Source organism: Diospyros lotus, chromosome 7 (assembly GCF_014633365.1).
Source record: "Diospyros lotus cultivar Yz01 chromosome 7, ASM1463336v1, whole genome shotgun sequence".
Taxonomy (NCBI): Eukaryota; Viridiplantae; Streptophyta; class Magnoliopsida; order Ericales; family Ebenaceae; genus Diospyros; species Diospyros lotus.
The window spans coordinates 25539708-25561606 of NC_068344.1; the positions used below are offsets into that span (position 1 = coordinate 25539708).

General features: G+C 36.3%; 2 protein-coding genes across 2 annotated transcripts in view; one reads left to right on the top strand and one right to left on the bottom strand.

Moving 5' to 3' along the window:
* LOC127806065 (histidine--tRNA ligase, chloroplastic/mitochondrial) overlaps nt 1–21899 on the bottom strand; it is a 58805-nt gene that overhangs the window by 27485 nt on the left and 9421 nt on the right. Inside the window, exons 5-7 of the mRNA XM_052343057.1 lie at nt 21769–21861; nt 19014–19088; nt 17451–17568 (exon numbers count right to left, since the gene is read on the bottom strand). Coding sequence (XP_052199017.1) covers nt 17451–17568; nt 19014–19088; nt 21769–21861 — 286 coding nt within the window. The remainder of the gene's footprint in view (nt 1–17450; nt 17569–19013; nt 19089–21768; nt 21862–21899) is intronic.
* Nucleotides 1244–3138, top strand: LOC127806066 (uncharacterized). The gene is made up of 3 exons (XM_052343058.1): nt 1244–2024; nt 2107–2225; nt 2322–3138. The coding sequence occupies exons 1-3, from the start codon at nt 1289–1291 to the stop codon at nt 2823–2825; spliced, it is 1359 nt and encodes a 452-aa protein (XP_052199018.1). The 5' UTR covers nt 1244–1288; the 3' UTR covers nt 2826–3138.

Below are 21899 nucleotides of genomic sequence, written 5' to 3' on the forward strand. Positions count from 1 at the left end.
TTGTATTTTATTTGTTTATTTCTTGCATTTTTGCTTAATTTATTTTGCTGGCAGCTGGTTGCTGAAATTTGCTTTTAAGTCTTTATAATTTATTTCTATAATTAGGAGAATTTTGATGAAATTGGAACTGTGTTGCAACAGCCCAATAAATGTCGTCAACCACTTCCAAAACGGACCCGGCATGGAATTATTTTGAAGCTAATCCTAATGATAGAAATACCACCACATGTAAATTTTGTCGTAAAGTAACAAAAGGTGGTATATTTCGGGCGAAACAACATCTTGTGGGCGGTTTTAGGAATACTAAAGCTTGTCCAAAATGTCCTCCATCAGTAAAAGAAGAGATTGGAGAGTACATGCAAAAGAAGAAAAATAACAGGGATGAGCTAAATATAGCATCGTTAGATGATGATATTCAATTTGGTGAAGGGTATGATGATGATGATGATGAGCCGCTGCCTCAAAGTAGAAAAAGACCCAATGTATCTACCGGAAGTGGAAGCGGTACTGGTAGTATTGGTAGTGTTAAAGGGCCAACACAAAAGGGTCCACTTGATGTTTTTTTAAAGACCCAGAAGTTAATGTGTTGAAAAGCAAGGGCAAAGGAAAGCAAACAAGGTTGGGTGAGCATGATTTTGCAAAAAAAGAGTTAAGAGCTCGAGTTTGTAGAAGCTTTGCACGATGGATGTATGATGCAGGCATTCCATTCAATGCAGTGATATATGACAGTTTTAAAGTATTTATAGAAGCAGTTGGTCAGTATGGTCCGGATGTGAAGCCGCCTAGTTACCATGAAGTCAGGGTTCCTCTTCTCAAACAAGAGGTGGAAGCCACTCGTGAAATGATGAAAGATCATGAAGAGGCGTGGGCCAAATATGGATGTTCCATTTTGTCAGATGGCTGGAAAGACAAGAAGGAAAGGACATTGATTAACTTTTTAGTCAATTCTCCTAAAGGAAGTATGTTCTTGGAGTCTGTTGATGGTTCTAGCTATTCAAAGACTGGGGAAAAGATGTTTCAATTATTAAGTAAATGTGTGGAAAAGATTGGAGTAAGAAATGTTGTACAAGTGGTCACCGATAGTGCTTCAAACAATGTTTTAGCAGGTATGAAATTTATTTTTGTAATTTGTATTATGTTTATAAATAGAACAATTTGAATATTCATTAGATATTTATTATTTACTAATATCTTGTTAATTTCACTCTAAATAATAACAGGAAGATTTTTGGAGACAAAATATCCTACGTTGTTTTGGACACCATGTGCAGCGCACTGTTTGGATTTAATGTTGGAAGATATTTTCAAGTTGCCTAATATGAAGAAGACATTTGAGAGAGCTGTTATGGTGAATAGCTATATCTATACTCGTTCGGGTCTAGTAAACATGCTTAGAAGGTTTACTGACAAGAAAGAGTTGTTGAGGCCTGCAAAAACACGGTTTGCAACTACCTTTATCACTTTGGGTAGGATGCATAGTCTGAAAAGCAACCTTAGAAGGATGTTTACCTCCGAGGAGTGGATGACAAGCAAGTGGGTAAAAGAAGCGGGGGCTAAAAAGGTTGTAGAAGTGATTTTGATGCCTTCATTTTGGAACAATGTTGTATTTGCTTTAAAGGTGGCTGGTCCATTGGTGCGTGTATTGCGCTTAGTGGATGGTGAGAAGAAACCTGCTATGGGATACATATATGAGGCCATGGATAGGGCCAAAGAAGCGATTGCTAACTCTTTTAATGGGGATGAAAAGAAGTATGCACCCATTTTTCAGATTATTGATAATCGATGGGATGTTCAGCTTCATCGCCCCTTGCACGCAGCTGGTTGGTACTTGAACCCAGAATATTTCTACAAGGCTGAACATATAGATCCAGAGATCATGAATGGCTTATATGAATGCATTAGAAAGTTAAATCCAGATATAAAGGTTCAAGACCAAATTGATGCTGAGCTTTCGATGTATAACAATGCAGATGGGTTCTTTGGAAACTATATGGCTATTAGAAAGAGAGCTGAGAAATCACCAGGTACATATATATATATATTACATTATATATATAATCATTCTAGATAATAGATAATAACTAACCCATGAATTTTATTGGACAGCTGAATGGTGGGCTTCATATGGAATGTCAACACCCACGTTGCAAAAATTTGCAATTAAAATTCTTAGCTTGACTTGTAGTTCATCTGGGTGTGAACGTAATTGGAGTGTGTTTGAAAATGTAAGTGCATTGTACATATACACTTACAATTTTTATTAGTAGTTGGTTTATTTCATGTAACTTATTCTTAGTATGTTTTTGCATAAATTGTTGCAGCTTCATACTAAACGGAGAAACAGGCTTGATCAACTTCGTTTAAACGACTTGGTGTTTGTGAAATACAATAGAGCATTGAGGCGTCGATATCAAATGCGTGATACCATTGACCCTATCATATTGACTGACATTGATGAAAGCAATGAATGGTTGACTGGAAAACTTGATGAGGAGAATGATAAAGATGATGAAACTGTTTTTCCAGATGACATTGGGGATGGGTTGACATGGAGTAATGTTGCTGCGGCTGCAGGAGTTGGAGAGCCTAGTTATCAATTTAGAACTAAACAAACTCAATCACAATTGGGATCAACTTCGGCTTCGACTTCAAAGCGGCGAGTAACTCAAGAGATTGAAGAGGAGGAAAGTGAGGCAGGGACCGAAGATGATGAAGACTTGGAAGAGGGAGAAGAATTGAGAGATGAAGAAGAAGATGAAGGGGTGATTGAAGGGGATGATGAAGATATTGACCTTGATGTTGATGATCTCCTTGATGATGATTGATTAAAAAACTTTTTTATATTGATTGTGGACTTGTAATGTTTATGTGTTTGTTTAGAACTTTGCATTATAATTGGTACTTGGTAAAGTTTAAGACTTTAAGTTTGAACTTTGATGATGTTTCTAGTTTAGAATTTGCATGATGAATGAATTAACTTTGATGTTGTTAGTTTATAGAATTTGAAGATAATGAATCATGAATGATATGAATGTGTTATTATTGATAATTTGATAGTTGTTTATGATTTTACAAGATTTTGAGTTTTTTTCCTAAAAGGTGCGCCTCGCTTCGCAAAGGCGCGCCTCGCCTCGTGCGCCTCGCGCTTCAGGCTCCAGGACCTTTTGCGCCTCGCGCCTTTCAGAACTATGAATTGGAACCATTATGTATGCCATGATTAGTACCAGGCCTGATACAGCTTATGCTATTTCTTCCCTTAGTAGATTCATGTGTCAAATCCTAGTAAACCACATTGGGATGCTCTAAAATATTTATTAAGATACATTCATGGCTCTGTAAATGTTGGACTAAGCTATAAGAAAAGATTTATCACACTTGATCTTATTAGGTATGTAGATTATGACTTTGCAAGTGAAAGAGACACTCGGAAGTCCACTACTACTCTGTTTTTCACCTTGGGTGGAAACTATATCAGCTGGAAATCACAACTACAGCCTCTGGTTGCGCTGTCTTCCACTGAGGCTGAGTATGAGCAATGATTGATGTTGTTAAAGAGGTTGTTTGGCTTCAAGCTATTCTTCAGGAAATCCACCTGCTTTAGAGCAAGGTGGTGGTGTATTCAGACAGTCAAAGTGCAATTCATTTGACCAAGAATCCGGTCTACCATGAACGCACAAAGCACGTGGATGTTAGGTATCATTATATTAGAGATTTGGTAGTTAATGGCACTGTTATTATACTAAAAGTGCCTATAGAAAACAACCCAGCAGACATGGGTACAAAGGTGCTAACTGCAACAAAGTTCAAGCATTGCTTGGACCTGTTGCATGTGGGTATTGGTTGATCAAATCAACCAGAGCTATGAAGGCGAGAATTGTAGCATGCTGCACTTGAGAGGATCTAGATTCACCTATGGTTTGTTACTTTAAGGTGGAGATTGTTGGTTGTGAAGCACCAAACGGCGTCGTTGGAATTAGCTGGTTGGAGGGCCACGTGTAGCAACCGAAGGCTGCCAAGTGTCACCTGTTGGATGGCAACACGTGGCAACCATCAGCTGCTCCCTGATGGCACCCGATTGCTTATCTCGCCCAATTGAATTCTCTGCCCGTTTGCCATTTTTGTTGGAATAATCATTGTACTTGCACGATTTGATCTCAACCCTTCATCCATGCTTTATGAGGCCTGATCCTAGCCATCCATCATCGCTTTTAATCTCGCCCCTCAGGATGTGAACCGGTCAGACGAAAGAAACGATAAGAAAGAAAAGGAAAGGGGAAAGAAAGATCGGGCATAAAGGGCCTTCATCTTCGGGCTAGGGTTTCTGGTTTGCTTCTCTGTTTCATTCTCTATAAATGCTCTGTATAGCTTTTTAGTTCTATGGTTCGATAGGTTTTGTCTTTAATTTGTATTATGTGATTATTAGGCATATTTTTGTTTCGTGAACCATTGTTTGTACAGAGAGTTTGGGAGGGTTTATGAGGGTGTAATCTTTGATTCTTATCTTAGTGTAGTGAGCTCTTCTCACTAGAGTTCAACGTGGACGTAGCCTCATTTTGAGGTGAACCACGGTAAAATCCTCGCCTACTTTCGTTCTTCGTTTCCTTTCGTTTCTGTTTTGTGTATGAATGTTTATGCTTCCTGTTTTGGCTATCGTATTCAAGGTTGATCGTTCTCTGTGAATACCCTAAGGCCTTGTTGTCTAATCTCAACACGAGTAACCTTATTTCCAATTTTATCTTTTCTTGTATGGTCGCACATCCATCTTAGCATCCTCATTTCAGTTACGCTCGTCTTTTGCTCATGCTGGTATTTGACTGCCCAACATTGTAAGCCATATAACAAAACTGATCTTATAGCTGTTCTATAGAATTTTTCTTTCAGTTTTAATGGAATTTTACCATCACATAACACCCCCAATGCAGTTCTCCATTTTAGCCAACCTGCCTTAATTCTATGTGTGATATCCTCGTGAATTTCTCTATTTTTTTGAATCACTGATCCCAAATATCGAAAATGGTCTTTTTTTTGAAAGATTTGGTCTTCCAATTTTATTATAATATCCTCCACTCTTACATTCTTACTAAATTTACATTCCATATATTCTGTTTTCCTTCTATTTAATTTAAATTCCTTAGATTCTAAATTGTTTCTCCACAACTCAAGCTTAGTGTTCACTCCCTCTTTTGTTTCATCCACCAACACTATGTCATCAGCAAATAACATACACCATAGCACCTATGTCTGAATGTGTTTAGTGAGTTCATCCATTACTTAAGCAAATAAGTATGGACTTAGTGCAGAACCTTAGTGCAATCCCATTGTAATTTTAAACGGTTCAGTATCCCCTCCGCATATTCTGACCCTTGTCTCTGCACCGTAATACATGTCCTTAAAAGCTTGTATATAGGCTATTCGGACCCTTTTCTTCTCTAAAACCCTCCATAATACTTCTCTAGGGACCTTATCATAGGCCTTTTCTAGATTTATAAACACCATATGCAGATCCTTCTGCTGATCCTGACACCTTTCCATTAGGCACCTGCTTTCATTGTTGAACTGATTTTTCGAGACATCTATTTCTTTTCTGAGCCTCTGCTTTATTACTCTCTCCCAAAGTTTCATAGTATGGCTCATTAACTTAATTCCTCTGTAATTTTCACAATTTTGAACATCTCATTTGTTCTTATATATAGGAACCAAAGTACTCTTCCTCCACTCATATGGCATGTTTTTTTTATTTAAGGATTGCATTAAATAATTTTGTTAGCCAAGAGATGCCCTCTTCTCCGATGCATTTCTATGTTTCTATTGGTATATTATCCGATCCCACCGCCTTATGATTTTTCATCTTTTTTAATACTTTTCTTATTTCATTTAAACTTATGCGTCAATAAAATATATAGTTCACATTCCCTTCGGAGTTACTAAGATGTCCCAACCTACTCTCGTGTCCTCACCATCATTGAATAATTTTGTGAAATACTCATTCCATCTCTCCTTAATCGCTCCCTCATTCACTAATACATTTTGGTTTTCATCTTTTATGCATTTCACTTGGTTTAGATCCCTTATTTTTCTATCTCTTGCTTTAGCTAATTTATATATATCTCTTTCTCCATCTTTTGTATCAAGTCGTTTATATAGATTCTCATATGCTTTTGACCTTGCTTCACTAACAGCTCTTTTTACTGCATTTTTTACTTCTTTATAATTTTTTAGGTTTTCTTCATTGTTGCACTAATATACAGTCTTATAGCAAGTTTTCTTATTTCTAATTTTCAATTATACCTCTTCATTCCACCACGAAGACTCCTTAAGATTTGGGGCTCTACCATTTGTCTCTCCAAGGACTACCTTTGTCGTGGTTCTTAGGGCAATAGCCATTTCCCTCCACATTTGGTTTGCTTGTCCTTCTCAATTCCATTCCCTTCTACCCCTTAATTTTTCTTTGAAGATTAATTGTTTCTCCCCTTCTAAATCCCACCACCTAATTCTTGGATTTTGTTTTATGTGATTTTTTCTCTTCCAATTTCTTACTTGGACGTCAAGTACCAAAAGTCTACGTTGAGTAATCAAACACTCCCCCAGTATCACCTTACAATCCCTACAACATAACCGATCCTCTTGTCTCATGAGGAAGTAATCTATTTGGGTGTTTGATGTGACATTTTTATATGTGATTAAATGTTCGTCCCGTTTTTTAAACCTAGTATTGGTTATGATGAGCCCATATGCCATAGCAAAATCTAGAATAAACTTACTCTCATTATTAATTTTCCCGAATCAATACATTCCATGTACCTCTCAATAGCCGTTTTCGCCTCTACCCACGTGACCATTTAAGTCACCTCCTATAATCATTTTCTCTCTTGGTATCATTTGTATGAATTCCTCTAGGTCCTCCTAGAATTTTGCTTTTATCTCCTCACCTAACCCGGCTTGTGGTGCATATGTACTAAAGATATTCATAGTCATTCTTCCTAGACCAACCTTCACCATAAGAGACTCATACAAATGATACCAAAATAAAAGCGAAAAAGGAAGTTAGTGAAGCTAATTCAAAAGTTTATGAAAATTAATACCCAAAAAATGATGAAAAATACAAAAAACTAGCTAAAACAATAGAGAGAAAAATATGGGATTTGAGCCAAGTGAAATGAATAAAAGACAAAAAACAAAATGTCCTAGTAAATGAGGGGGCAATCAAGAAGAGATGGAAGAAGTATTTCACAAAATTATTCAATAAAAGTAGAGAAATAATTGTTATGTTAGGGCATCTTAGTAAGTTTGAAAGAAGATAAGAATTACATCCTTCAGGATGTATATGAGCAAATGAAATCAAGCAGACATTGAAAAAGACAGAATAGTAAAGTAGTTGGACCAAATAATATATTTATAGAAACATGGAAATGTATGAGAGAAGAGCGCACTTTTTGGTTAACAAAATTATTTAATGTGATCCTTAAAAAAGGAAGTCAAACAAGTGAAGGAAGAGTAGTTTAATGCCTATTTACATGAATAAAGGAGACATTCAAAGTTGTGGAAATTATAGATGAATTAAGCTAATGAGTCACACTATGAGACTTACTAAAGAGCGATTGAGCAAAGATTAAGAAGAGAAATCAAAATATCTAAAAACCAATTTGGTTTCATGCCTGGTAAGTTTACAATAGAAGTCGTACACTTGTTGAGGTACCTAATGAAAGGATATAGAGATAAACAAAAGGATTTACATATGGTGTTTATATATTTAGAAAAAGTTTATGACAAAGTTCCTAAAAAAGTGTTATGAAGAGTTTACGAGAAGAAAAGGACTTGAATTACTTTGATATAGGTTATTAAAGGCATGTATCATGGAGGAAAAACTCTATGTTATTTGCAGGTGACAATGTGTTGGTGTATGAGTAAAGAGAAGTTGTGAATGCTAAGCTCGAAATATGGAGGAACACATTAGATGAAGAGATTTTAAGTTAAGGCAAATTGAAAACTAAATATATGGAGTGTAAGTTTAGTAAAAATTTAAGTGTTTATGATGTTATTATAAAGAAATGAAGATTAAAACCCAACAAAATAATAATAATAATAATAATTGTAGAAAGTAGGCCGATGAATATAGAATAAACATGAATAATTCTCTTACTTTCATATCTATGCACGGTATTACATTCCCTATTAATAAGGATGAGAGTTACACTTTAGGAAAGCAACAAAGAATGGAAAGATACACTATACACTGTACAAGGAAACAAAAGATACAACACAAAATTAGGAAACCGCAATATTAGGAAATCACTAAAAACTGAACAGCTTTCTAAACATGGAGGATAAGATCAAGGCTGATTTTAGAAAGCTGATTTTTAGGAAGGTTGACTTATCTCTTTCCATAAGGCTGATGCATACTTTCGTGAATACTTTCATGAATTATTCAACACTCCCCCTCAAGCAGGTGAATGAATATCCATCATTCCCACCTTGCTTGTAAGTTCTCCAAATCGTTTGATAGGCAATCCTTTTGTTAGTAAATCAGCTAGCTGATTTTCTGAAGAGAAAAAAGGTATACAAATCACCTTAGCTTCTATCTTTTCCTTGATAAAGTGACGATCAATCTCAACATGTTTAGTGTGATCATGTTGCACTGGATTGTGTGCAATGCTGATTGCTATTTGGTTGTCACAACGTATAATGCCTCAGAATTTTGGAAATAGATAATAATTATTAATTTTGGTACTAGAGGTAGTTATTGAATATCTTAGGATTTAGGAGAAAATATAAATTATTTTGACTTGAGGAAATAGGAAAATATTTGGTAAATCTAGGGTATAAGTGAAATAAGGGATAAATAAAGTGTAAGGGTGTATGTGTCGAATTTTAGAAACTTCGGGGGTTAGGCGCAAAATCCGGAAATAGGTCAGGATCACTTTAAATTTATTGTTGCATAATATATATGTAAGGATGGCTGTAGCGCGAGCAGTCGCATACAGGGTTGGCTTGGTGGTGGGTGCGGGATCGAATTCGCGCTAGTGCTGGGGACGATTTTTGCTGGAATTAATTTCCAACTAATTCCAAGCGCCAAACGGTGTCGTTTCAGGGCGCCAGGTGGTGCCCATGCATGCTAGCCGCTCGCTCTAGGCGCGCCTAGGCCGCGCCACGTGGTGCGGCCGTGTATCCCCTTGCTAGCCACCCTTCCCCTGCTTTTTGCTACCACATGGCAGCCTCTGGGTTTGGCCCCAAGCCCTGCACCCTTTTTGCCCGAGCCCGTTTCGCCTATAAATAACAGTGTTTTCACCGCTGCAACACACTATGAAATTTGGGCGCATTGGAACTCTGCCCGTGTGTATATGTGAGGTATAGAAATATTTTAAATTTATTTAATAGTGTTAATTAAAATTAATTACATGTTTAGTTATATTATTTTGTAATGTAACAGCGATAATTAAAACTAATTGTGTGCCTAACTAAATTATTTTACTTTATAATTATATAGAGAATCGGGACGCAGAACCAGCACGAAGCAAGCAATTAATACGCAATAAGGTTTAATATGATTTGCGTGTAAATTTATGTTGGCATGGCTTGTATTAGATGATGGGGGAAGTGTCTAGGCATGAGGCTATAGAATTTGGGCCGTGTGAGTCTCGATATGGGGTCCTAGATGAAATCAGTAGGGCCACCAAAATCAGGACCAGGGTGCGATAGACAAGCCTGCATGCACGATACACTTCACATCATTCAATATTTGTCATGCATTTTAATTTACTGCATCTCATATTACCCTTACTGAGTCCCCGAACTCACCCCTATATTTCCCTACTAACCATACAGATTGCTTGGGGTTTAAGAAAGAAAAAGTAGTGTTGGTGGACAAGCCTCCAGTTGACAGTAATTACAGACAGTAATAGTGTGCGTCGGGTTTCAATGTAATCATGTAATATATTTGTTCTGTGTGGGACTAATGGAGGGATGAATATGGTTTAAGGGTACTTGTTTAAAGTCAAGTTAAGGTTCCCGATATGAGTAATTTAGTGTATTTGAACCAGTCGGTTATAGTCAGGACATAAAACCTGTTTAAATATGCTTGACTATTGGGATATTTTATTGAGTTATGAAAATTGGATTTATATTTTAAAGGCCTAATCGAGCACGAGATTCGGGTGAATTTCTGCTACCTATGTATTTTAAACCCGAGTTCTCGAAAGTCGAAGGCAGCGAAGCCTGGACCCCACCCAGGGCACCCCTATTATTTTAATACTTTATGCTGACAGGGCATAGTCGTCCTTCACAATAGGCCGTGGAAGTAACTGTGGGGGCTGGGACATTACACAAAGTAATTACATAGGACCATTGATAGAAACCTTTAAATCATCGAGCACAATCTTCAACCAAAGTAACTCACACAAGCCAAATGCCATTGCTCAGAACTCTGTCTCAGCACTAGACCTAGCTACTACACCTTGTTTTTTACTCCTTTAGGACACCAATTTTCCTCCCAAAAACATACAATAACCTGTAGTCGATCTTCTATCCACAACGGAGCCACTATAATCAGCATCAGTGTAGACTAGGACCTCCAGTTCTTTCCCTGACTTGAATAATAAACCCTTTCCTGGAGTTGCTTTAAGATAATACAGAATTCTTCTAACAACTAGCATGTGTTCTTTAGTAGGATGATGCATGAATTGACTCACAAGGCTGACAACAAATGTTATGTCAAGCCGGGTGTGAGATAGGTAGATTAATCTACCTACTAACCTTTGGTATCTCCCTCAATCAATCACTAGACTATCACTGTAACTTAACTTCATGTTAGGTTCCAAAGGTGTGCTAGTTGCTATGCCACCAAGCTAGCATCCTGGTCACTTCAAATAGATCCATTGTGTATTTTCTTTGGGAAATAAATATACCTTCCTTAGAGTAGGCAACCTCTATCCCCAAGAAATACCTAAGTTTACCAAGATCCTTGATGTCAAACCCGCAGGCCAAATGCTCCTTCAATAACTTTTGTTCACCACAGTCATCTCCAGTGACAATTATGTCATCTACATACACAAGTAAGGCTGTTACAGTACCTTTCTTAGAATGCTTGATGAATAGTGTGATCCCCTCTACTTTGCCAATACCCCATTTCTTGCATAGCTCTTGAGAACCGATCAAACCAGACCATTGGAGACTGCTTTAGCCCATAAAGGACTTTCTATAATCTGTAAACATAACCTGCATCAACTCCATTAGTAAAACCTGGTGGGGGTTTTGTAAAAACCTCTTCCTTTATGTCACTATGCAAGAATGCATTTTTTACATCAAGTTGCATCAATTCCCAACCATAACAACTAGCCAAAGAGACTAAAATCCTCATTGTAATCATCTTAGCCACAAGTGCAAAAGTTTTCAAATAATCTATACTGTAAGTTTTGAGTGCAACCCTTGGCTACCAATCGGATTTTGTACATTTCCAATGTTCTATCAGCATTATATTTCACATTGAACACCCATCTGCACCCTACCGATTGAGCCCCCCTTGGTTTAGGCACTATTTCCCAAGTTTTATTCTTTTCCAAAGCCCTCATCTCCTCATGCATAGCTTGTACCCAATTCTAATTTTGTAATATCTTTTCTCCAGTTTTAGGAATAGCTATGGAATCAAGGGAGGTCAGAAAACTCTTGTGGTTTGGGGACAACCTATGATAGGTAATGAATTGGGCAATATAGTGTTGTGTGCAGCTCCTAACCCCTTTTCTAAGAGCAATAGGAAAATCCAAATCAAAATGTATGGGATTAGAACAATTAACGGATTGAGAACCATCAAAGGGATGAGTGAGTTCCATACCTGACTGAGGAATAGATGATGGACCCTGCTTAGCACATTGATTGGGTTGTTCATTCCTCTTGTATACAAACGGTGAGCCCTTGAACCTGACAGGAGACCTTTTGGTCTTAATAGAGGGTGGAGAATTAGGAGATGTTTGCTAGTCTTCTGTTTCTGTTGTAGGTGAAGTTGAGAGATTAGGAGGAGAATGTGGCCGACATGACTAAGACTCTTCCATGAAAGGTAAATCATGATCGCTAATAGTTGTAATCTCCCCCTTAGGACTAGAAGTAGAAGATTGGAAAAATGACTGATTCTCCACAAAGGTGACATCCTTAGACACAAGAATTTTCTGAGTAAGAGGATGGTAGCACTTGTACCCTTTTTGGGTAGGAGAATATCCCAAAAAGACACATCAAAGGGCTTGGGGATCAAACTTATCCCTATGATGTTTAGAGACATGAACAAAAGCTACATACCCAAATACCTTAAGAGGAAGGGAGGTATGAAGATCAATTTCTGGCAAGTAGGAAGAAAGACATGGAAATGGGGTAAGCTGGTTTAAGACTCTTGAGGGAACCCTATTGATTAAGTAGATTGCAGTCAGCATTGCCTCACCCCAGAAAGATTTAAGGACTGATTGTAGATGCAAGAGTGCCCTAGCAACATTTAGGAAATGCCTTATCTTCCTTTCAGCAACTCCATTTTGCTGAGGGGTTTCAACACAAGAGGATTCATGAATAATTCCCTCTTGTTGGAAAAAGTGATTGAGGTGATGATTAAAATAGTCATTGAGGCGATGATTAAAATAGTCTCTTACATTATCAGTTCTGAATTTTTTGATAGAGACCCCAAATTGAGTAAAAATCATCCTATGAAACAAAAGTAGGATGGTGCTAATGGCTGCTTTGTCTTTGAGTAAATAGACCCATATCATCCTAGTGCAGTAATTAATAAATGATACAAACCACTTAGCCCTAGAATAATTGGGAACTCTAAAGGGCCCCCATACCTCAGAATGTGCTAAGGAGTAAGGAGAAATGAAACAAAGAAAGTTTATTGATAACAACATAAGGAACTCGATGGTGTTTAGATAGCTCACACACATCACAATGAAAAGAATTAACATCAACACCTTTAAATAAATTTGAGACCATGATTTTTAATAGAGTAAAAGGTGGGTACCCTAATCTAAAATGTTGAAGCCATACATCGGAGTGAGTAGAGGTGAGCATAGAGGAATGAGTAAGGCTGGAATGGTCTCCTATAGGTAGCTCTCTACTTCTTTGTAGGTAGTATAACCCAATCAATGACTTAGCAACACCAATCATCTTCCCTATTGTTAGATCTTGAAACACACCGCCATGAGGTGAGAAATTCACACTGCATTTAAGGCTTTGGGTAAGCTTGTCAACAGAAAGTAGATTGGTGGAAAGGCTTGGTACATATAGGACATGTTGGGCAGGTAGAGATGGGTTCAAACGGACATTTCCTTTCCCAATTATAGGAATAGTTTGGCCATTAGCAATAGTGATTTTCTGGAGCCAATTATTGATTCATAGGTTTCAAAAAATTTCAAATTAGGTGACATGTGGTCAGTTGCTCCAGTAAAATCCATAGTTCATCCCTAATTGTATACGAGGCAAGTGAAAGCTCAGAATTAAGGCACATACCTGCTTGAGTTAAGGAGCGTTCACCTTGGAGAGTTTTAAGGAAAGATTTCAGCTTCCCAATCTCTTTTGCATTCAGTTCTCCCAAGTCTAGGGAGGCTATAGAGTTAATCTTTTCAGTTGTCTCCTCTATTTCTTTAGTGGAGAGATAGGCTCTCCCCTGATTCTTTGGCAGCAAGTTCTTGAAACCTCCAAGTTTGCTTAGTACTACCTCCTTACCATGCAATTTAAAGCATGTATCTCTTGTATGTCTAGGCCTTTTGCAGTACGAGCACCAAAACCCCTCCTTTGCTTGCTTTGACGAGGACTATTCTCTACCTTGCAGAGGCTTCATCCATGCCCCCTGCCCCTTATTAGTCACCATAGCTGATCCCTCCATGCCATGATCAAAAAACATGGCTACCCTTCTATGTTCTTCACTTCTCACTATACAAAAAAACCTCATTTAGGGATGGCATTTTTTCCCTGCTAAGTATTTGAGCCCTTACTTGATCGAACTCAGGGTTGAGACTTGCCAAAAATTCCACTATCCTATCTCTTTCCAACATGGAGGTTAAGATAATGGCATCTATACTACACACCATTTTTATATCCAATGATCTAATTCCAACCAAAAACCATTCATCTGATTGTAATATTCAGTCACAATTAGAGCCCCTTGCTTTGTACTATTGATTTTAGTCTTAATCTCATACACAATCATTGCATCTTACACCTTAGAATAGGTCATCTTCACGGATTCCCAAATTTCTCTAGTGGTAGATAAAAACATATGGTTTTTACTTACCTCCGAAAGCATGGCACTCCACAACCATGACATCAACATTGAATCTTTCACATCCCAGGCAACAAAGCTTGGATCCATCTCCTTAGGGGCTAGTCCGGTGAGATGGGTTATCTTCCCTCGGCCCTTCTTAAAAGTCCTCACCAATTGGGACCATTGAAGATAGTTTTCACCATCCAATCTATAGGAGTGGTGCATTCTCGGAACTCTTGTGAGCCTTCATTACATGAATAAAGGAGACATTCAAAGTTGTGAAAATTATAGATGAATTAAGCTAATGAGTCACACTATGAAACTTATTAAAGAGCGATTGAGCAAAGATTAAGAAGAGAAATCGAAGTATCTAAAAACCAATTTGGTTTTATGCCTGGTAAGTCAACAATAGAAGTCGTACACTTGTTGAGGCACTTAATAAAAAGATATAGAGATAAACAAAAGGATTTACATATTGTATTTATATATTTAGAAAAAGCTTATGACAAAATCCCTAAAGAAGTCTTATGGAGAGTTTATGAGAAGAAAGGGGCTTGAATTACTTTGATATAGGTTATTAAAGGCATGTATCATGGAGCAAAAACACATGTCAAAAACATGTGGTGTATGTTATTTGCAGGTGACATTGTGTTGGTGTATGAGTAAAGAGAAGTTGTGAATGCTAAGCTCGAAATATGGAGGAACACTTTAGATGTAGAGATTTTAAGTTAAGGCAAATTGAAAACTAAAAATATGGAGTGTAAGTTTAGTAAAAATTTAAGTGTTTATGATGTTATTATAAAAAAAATGAAGATCAAAACCCAGCAAAATAATAATAATAACAATAATTGTAGAAAGTAGGCTGATGAATGTAGAATAAACAAGAATAATTCTCTTACTTTCATATCTATGCATGGTATTACATTCCCTATTAATAGGGATGAGAGTTACACTTTAGGAAAGCAACAAAGAATGGAAAGATACACTATACACTGCACAAGGAAACAAAAGATACAACACAAAATTAGGAAACAACAATATTAGAAAATCTCGAAAAACTAAACAGCTTTCTAAATATGGAGGATAGGACCAAGGCTGATTTTAGAAAGCTGATTTTTAGAAAGGCTGACTTATCTCTTTCCAAAAGGCTGATGCATATTTCCGTGAATACTTCCATGAATTATTCAACAATAATAACATGATGATCAAATTGTACCATAAAAGATTAGTTCTAATATCTTGGATCAATCATCCAAAACGAAGGGGAGACTAATAAGGATGTTAACCACAGAATTAAGGCATGACTGCTAAAAGGGAAAAGTGCATCCAACACTTCATGTGATGGTCAGACTCTATTAAAGTTAAAACAAAAATTTTATAAAATAGCTATAATACCAGCTCTTTTTTATGGTGCAAAATGTTGGGCAATAAAACACCAACATATACTAAATATGAATGTAATGGATATGATAATATTAAGATAGATGTATGGCCATACATTAAAAGATAACATTAGAAAATAGGTTACCCATAATATTGTCAGAATGGCTCTTGGTATAAATAAGATGTGTTAGACACAATTAAGATGGTTTGGTTATATAAAAAAACTAATAGAGGCTCTTGTTAAGAGTAGATGGAATAGAACAAGTATGTAGCAAAACCGGTAGAGGAAGACCAAAAAAAGAAACTTGGTGGGAAGTACATAGGTACGGTATGAATTATAAAGGCCTTACAAAAGATAATACCATAGAAAGAAATAGTTGACGAGCTAGAATTCATATAATTGACCACATATAGTGGGATAAAGGCTTGATATTTTATTCTTGGTAAGTTAGGTTTAACCTAGACAAATCACACCCTATATCAGATGGGGATAATTTAGGAATATTGTGCAAAGAAAAGGCAAGGCAATAGCAAAAAGGAGGCAAATCCTTTCAAAAATTATGGAGATCATTGTTTTTTGTTGGAAGAAGTTGTAATCCATTAGGAGTCTTGGAAGATAATCTCACGGAAGAAGAAGCTTTATCACTGGATAAGCTGGAAAAGATAAATTCTGAAAATTATTTAAAGTTTGTAGATTATCTTGTTATCTGTAAATTAAGTTGTAATCTTCTCCTATAAAATAGGAGAATATCTAGGAGATAGGTGAGCTGATATCTAGGAGATAAGTTAACTGTTTTTAGGACTCTTTGTGTATAAGTTCCATTACCATCGAATGAATTATTTACGGTAGTTTTCATTCAAGTCTCTACCGAAATTCTTCATTTTTTGTAAAGTGGCAGTTACCAAAATGGTTTGGTAAAATGGTAACAAGTCCTGGCCAAATCTCATTTTCAGTCCAAACTGATTGAAAAAATGGAAAGTTCTGATATCTGAATAAAACAAAGATTTTTGTAAACAATCCACTTGCACAGATTCCATCTTTTCAGCTTGTACACTATCAAATGGCAATATTAAGACCACTAAGCCTAAAAGAGCGTCCCCAATGTATAAGACTCTTCATTTTGCAAGGGTCAATGAAGGTATTTGTGTATACTTTATAAAGGAAAATTATGGCACATACCCAAAAGAATTAAAGGAAAATGGCACGCACCCAAAAGAAATAAATTAATAAAAAAGGTGCCTAATTGAAAATCAAAGCAACTGCATACTTTAAATTTTCAAATAACTTCAGGTCACTTTCTATAAGTTTCCCTTCTGAGTTTTTGTACTTCCCTATTGGCATCATAACCATGTTCTACATGTTTCCCAAAGGGTTTTCTAGTTCATTAAATGTTCTTCAAAAAGTTTACCATGTGAGTATCAATATCCATGAGGTATACCATGGGAGCAGGTCTCTCCCGACCAAATATAACTTCCTGGTAATTAAGGTTATGACTTTAAAAGCATCCAACAAGCGTCAGTGTCTAACATGTTCTCAACATTGCAATGACAACATTCATAGAAGTGGTCATGCTCCTTAAAGATAAACAAAAAAGTGGCTGCTACTTTTAAAAGTGTTATCAGTGTTATTTCTATAATACTTCAAGAGAGTACTCATGCTAACACAAAACATACTTTAACCCCAGAGAGATATTAGTTTGGGAGAATCATTAAGGGTCAATATACCTAACAAAAATTGAGGAATGCCAAAAATTATCATTTTTAAATACAATCCAAAAGCCAAAATTTAGTTTCCCACTTGCCCTTTCAATACATTTCAAGTATTGCATGTACTAACCTTCCAACAACGTCAAAGATTTCAAAGAAAGAACTTGCAAAAGCCCTTCAATGGCAGCCTCTGACAATTGAGCAGACTTCAACTCTTTCTTAATCTCATCAACAGGGATTTTTTCAATCTATATAAAGATACATGTAGCAACAAAAGGGCTTCACAAACAAAAACAAACTTGAGAAACATGATAAATAGAATACGATACACATGTTAAAATAGTATAGACAAGCAACTCAACACTAATGTGCCATAATCTTCTAGAACCATTCACAATAAAATATGAACTCAAGAAAGCAACTTCCACAGTACAAGCATGTTTAGTTCACCCCTCAAAACAGTAGTAGTGAAAATGATAAGTGAAACAGTTTGTAAAACCCAGACCTAGCTTGTTAATTGGGAATCTACAACTGCATATACCACATTCATGCCAGAAAGAAAATGAAATATTTGCAAAAAAGAGCTTTAGCAAAAGTTGTCCTCACTAATCTCCAATCAATCTCAAATGAAGAAGACTGTCTTTACTTTAACAGAGGAGCTATATTCTCGGTCCTTACCCATCAGAAAAGGTCTTGAATTCATCAAACCTCATAGCATATCTGATCCCTCATCAATTTAATCCCATATGACATGCATGTTCAAAAACAGAATACGCATAAGTGTCAAAGCATAACCAGAAAAAGGCTTGGTCAAGTCCAATGTGTATATAGATATTCAGATGACCATTCACTGAGCATTTCTGTGGTCCCCTAACCTTTTAAATTAATTCCAGTTCATAGTAAAATATCTAAAGACAAAAGCGAGTAGGCAAAGAGTAAGTGCCAAGTACCATAAAAATTAGTAATGAAATATTTGATGAACAGTGAATCCTGCTCACTATTGATTTTAGAACGGAAAGTAGGCCATAATAAGCTAGTTGGATTAAGGTTTGAGTATGAGGACATGGTTAATGGATCAAATTTAGTCTACCAACTGCCAGTTTTCAACTTGCAGATACACTTGGCTGGAAAATCATCCGGATAATAGCTACTTTAAGATTGTCACATTTTAAACTAAAGGCAACATAAGAGGAAAAGTTCAGAATTGAGCAACCTTTAATTGTATAGGGTTTTAGAACTGAAATGTCAGTAGTTGGTGTAAAAAACTGTTAGTGTCTACGAACAACAGTTGAGGAATAGTAACTTAGCAGCCTTACAAAGAGAGAGGAAGAAGAAAAAACAAGGAATTTACACAACAGATTGGACATTAGGTACAAAGAAGTGTCAGATCCAAGTGGATGGAGATGTCTAGTAAATGCAGGTCTTACAGAGCATACAGCAAGAAGGAATTTAGGTGATAGATTGGATCCATGTCATTAGGAGCAGCTTTTAAAGCTAGTTCCTAACACCTCAATTCAATTTTCTTAGAATCTGAACTCATGTTTCCAGATATTTAGTTTGAGAATGAAAAATGTAAACAATTGGTGGAAAATAAATCCAATTTGAAGATCTACAAGAAATCAGAGCCTTGCAAAAATGACTGACCATGCAACAGAATAACACGACTACAGAAATCCTCGCCTATATTACTGACCTTATCTATAATGACACAAACTTTGCTGAATAGATTATCTGGTATGGAGTAACACCTCAACACTTCTTGTAAAACCTGAAAAAGTGGACAAAGAAAGGAATAAGATAGAGATATTTATCAGCTGGTAAGTAATTTGCTTATTAAAATAAACATATTAACAATTAATAAAATATGAGAAAATAGATCGAGCAGACCACAGTTAAATTGCAATAGAATTTATGAAGTATATACAACACTCCCCAGGTTGGATAATTAATCACGGAATCTGGACAATATCTCCTGCAGTGAAGCTGAAGAAAGAAATAATTGCATTGATCTGAGATATCGAGTCCCACAACAATGTCAGTACCCTAGTCCTAACTAATGTTTCCTTCGAAGAAAGAATTAGAATTGAGGGAGAAATAGAAAGAAATGAGGGAGAGAGACAGAATAATAGGGGGAAACCAAGAGAAATGAGAGAGAAGCAGAGAAATGAGGGAGAAACTACAATTCTGAAATATTCATTCAATTCTGATGTGATGCCCATCAGCACTGTGGGTTATAGCTTTATATATAAAGCTATCCAATAGTTTTATCGAGTGGTTACCACTACTTCTACTACTTCTCAACTATTTCATAATTGTTCCACTACAAATAACTGCTCATAACTATAAATAATAATTGCAATTAAACTACAATTACTATTACATTTACTATTAATCTGCAATGCATCATGATTTTTTTGTTCAGTCCGGTTCAATTGTTCCTTTTGAATCCTCCTTTGCTCCTCTTGAGCTTTTTCTTTAAACGCATCTTTTGCTTCCAGCTTGCTATCGTACACCATAGGTTTATCTTCAACAGATTTCTCCTCCAATGGTGTCACATTGATTTTTTCCGGCAATGGACATTCCTTTCTTGGCATCTGGCTTGCATAGGAAGAGGTAAGAATGTTCCACAGGTTCCACAATGGCCGAAACCTGACCTCCATCCAGCCTAGAGTAGATGCCAAGAGCATACGTCTCATCGGATGGCTGCAAAATCCCTTCATTGCAACTTTCATATCCAATATGATTTATAACCAGAATATCTAATGATTCATCTCTGACATGATTTATAACTAGAATATCTAATGAATCAACATTTTTTACCAATTCAGATTGTTCATCTTCTTTCAAGGGAAACTCACTATCTTCCAGAATTTGTTCATCCTTCTCATTTGACAGAAAGTCCTCCGGCAAGTTAACTTACGGAGTTCTATGGATCACGTCATAGGGACTGGTCTCTTTTGTTGAATAATTGGATCAAGGTATTTCTTAGAAAGTAATTCAGCTGAAAGACTAAACCTAATATCGTTTGGCCATCATAATCATGAGAAAGTAATTCAGCTGAAAGACTAACCTAATATCGTTTGACCATCATAATCATGAGTTTGTCCAATTTCCTTTCAAATCTATCCATAGAAGCTTCAAGCGTCCGGTAACTATCAGCCATGGAGAAATTCCAAAATAAAGCTAGATCTGAAGCCAAGTAACTGCTCTGAAATTGCCTCCAATAACTGCCTTGTTCTGATCAAAATCAACTACTAGGAACCCTAGATCACAGTCAGACACTGATGCTCTAATACCAAATGTCAGGACCCTACTCCTAATTAATATTTCCTTTGAAGATAGAATTGGAATTGAGGGAGAAATAGAAAGAAATGAGGGAGAGACAGACAAAATAATAGGGGGAAATTGAGAGAAATGAGGGAGAAATAGACAGAAAGTAGAGAGAAACAGAGAAACGAGGGAGAAACTAGAATTATGAAATATTCATTCAATTCTGATGTGATGCCCATCAGCACTATGGGTTATAGCTTTATATATAAAGCTATCCAACAGTTTTACAAAACGGTTACCACTATTTCCACTACTTCATAATTGCTCCAACTATAAATAATAACTGTAATTAAACTATAATTTCTATTATATTTACTATTATATCCTGGGGGTCATGACAAACACTAATAGGGTGTTTGGCTTAGCTTAAATTTTGGTCAAAGAAAGATTATAAAATGTTCAAGAGCTTAAAATTTTCTTTGACTTGTTTGGAAAATCATAAAGAGCTTATCATCCACCCAGCTTATAAGCTCTTTCAACAGCTTATTTGGTAACCTGGTACCCTGTGGCTTATTTTCTGGTAGCTTATGGCTTATCAACAATCAGTGTTTTCACTACTCTTCATTACATGGCATAAATCAGACTTCCCCAAAGTAAAATGAAAAGAAAAGAAAAACAGAAGTTTCCAACCAAAAAATGCTAAACTGATTTACTTGTACACTTGCATAAAGATTACAATTTGTGATACAAGCATTTTCCAATAGCTCACAAAAAGAGAGAGTCCAGTAACCAAGCATAAACCATCCACATTCAGAACCCATATCTAGAAATGAAAGGGCAAACAAGCCACTGTTAGAATCAATCCAATGACAGCTTCATAGTCCAAGTATATCTGAACTTTATATATCAACTGAGAAGAAAATAAGCGAAGTACCAGTACATGCAAACTTATATCATGCAAGAAACAATGGCCACATGTTAATAGAGAGAGAGAGAGAGAGAGAGAGAGAGAATATTAATATTCTCATAAAAAAGCTTTAACATACAAAGACTGATCTTTCACCCAAAAAAAAAAAAAAAAATTGAACACCACTAAGAAAACAAATATGGAAAATGACAGAAAAATTTGTCACTTGCTTTAGTTGTCAACATAAATAAATGTCAAGTGTCATCCACACCTTTCGACTGGAAACCTTAAACCCAACATCTGATGACGTGATCCCAATTCTCTTGAAAAAGGTGACAATAGAAGAAATAAGCTCAGCTTCAGCCTATAAAGAAAAATAGCAAATGATTATGTTTCACAAGA

Excerpts from the sequence above, each read along its gene's own strand:
- LOC127806066 (XM_052343058.1), top strand. The coding sequence starts at position 1,289 with ATGTTGGAAGATATTTTCAAGTTGCCTAATATGAAGAAGACATTTGAG. Across the intron at positions 2,025-2,106 it reads GAGAGCTGAGAAATCACCAG|CTGAATGGTGGGCTTCATAT; the intron begins GTACATATATAT and ends TTTATTGGACAG. Across the intron at positions 2,226-2,321 it reads ATTGGAGTGTGTTTGAAAAT|CTTCATACTAAACGGAGAAA; the intron begins GTAAGTGCATTG and ends AAATTGTTGCAG.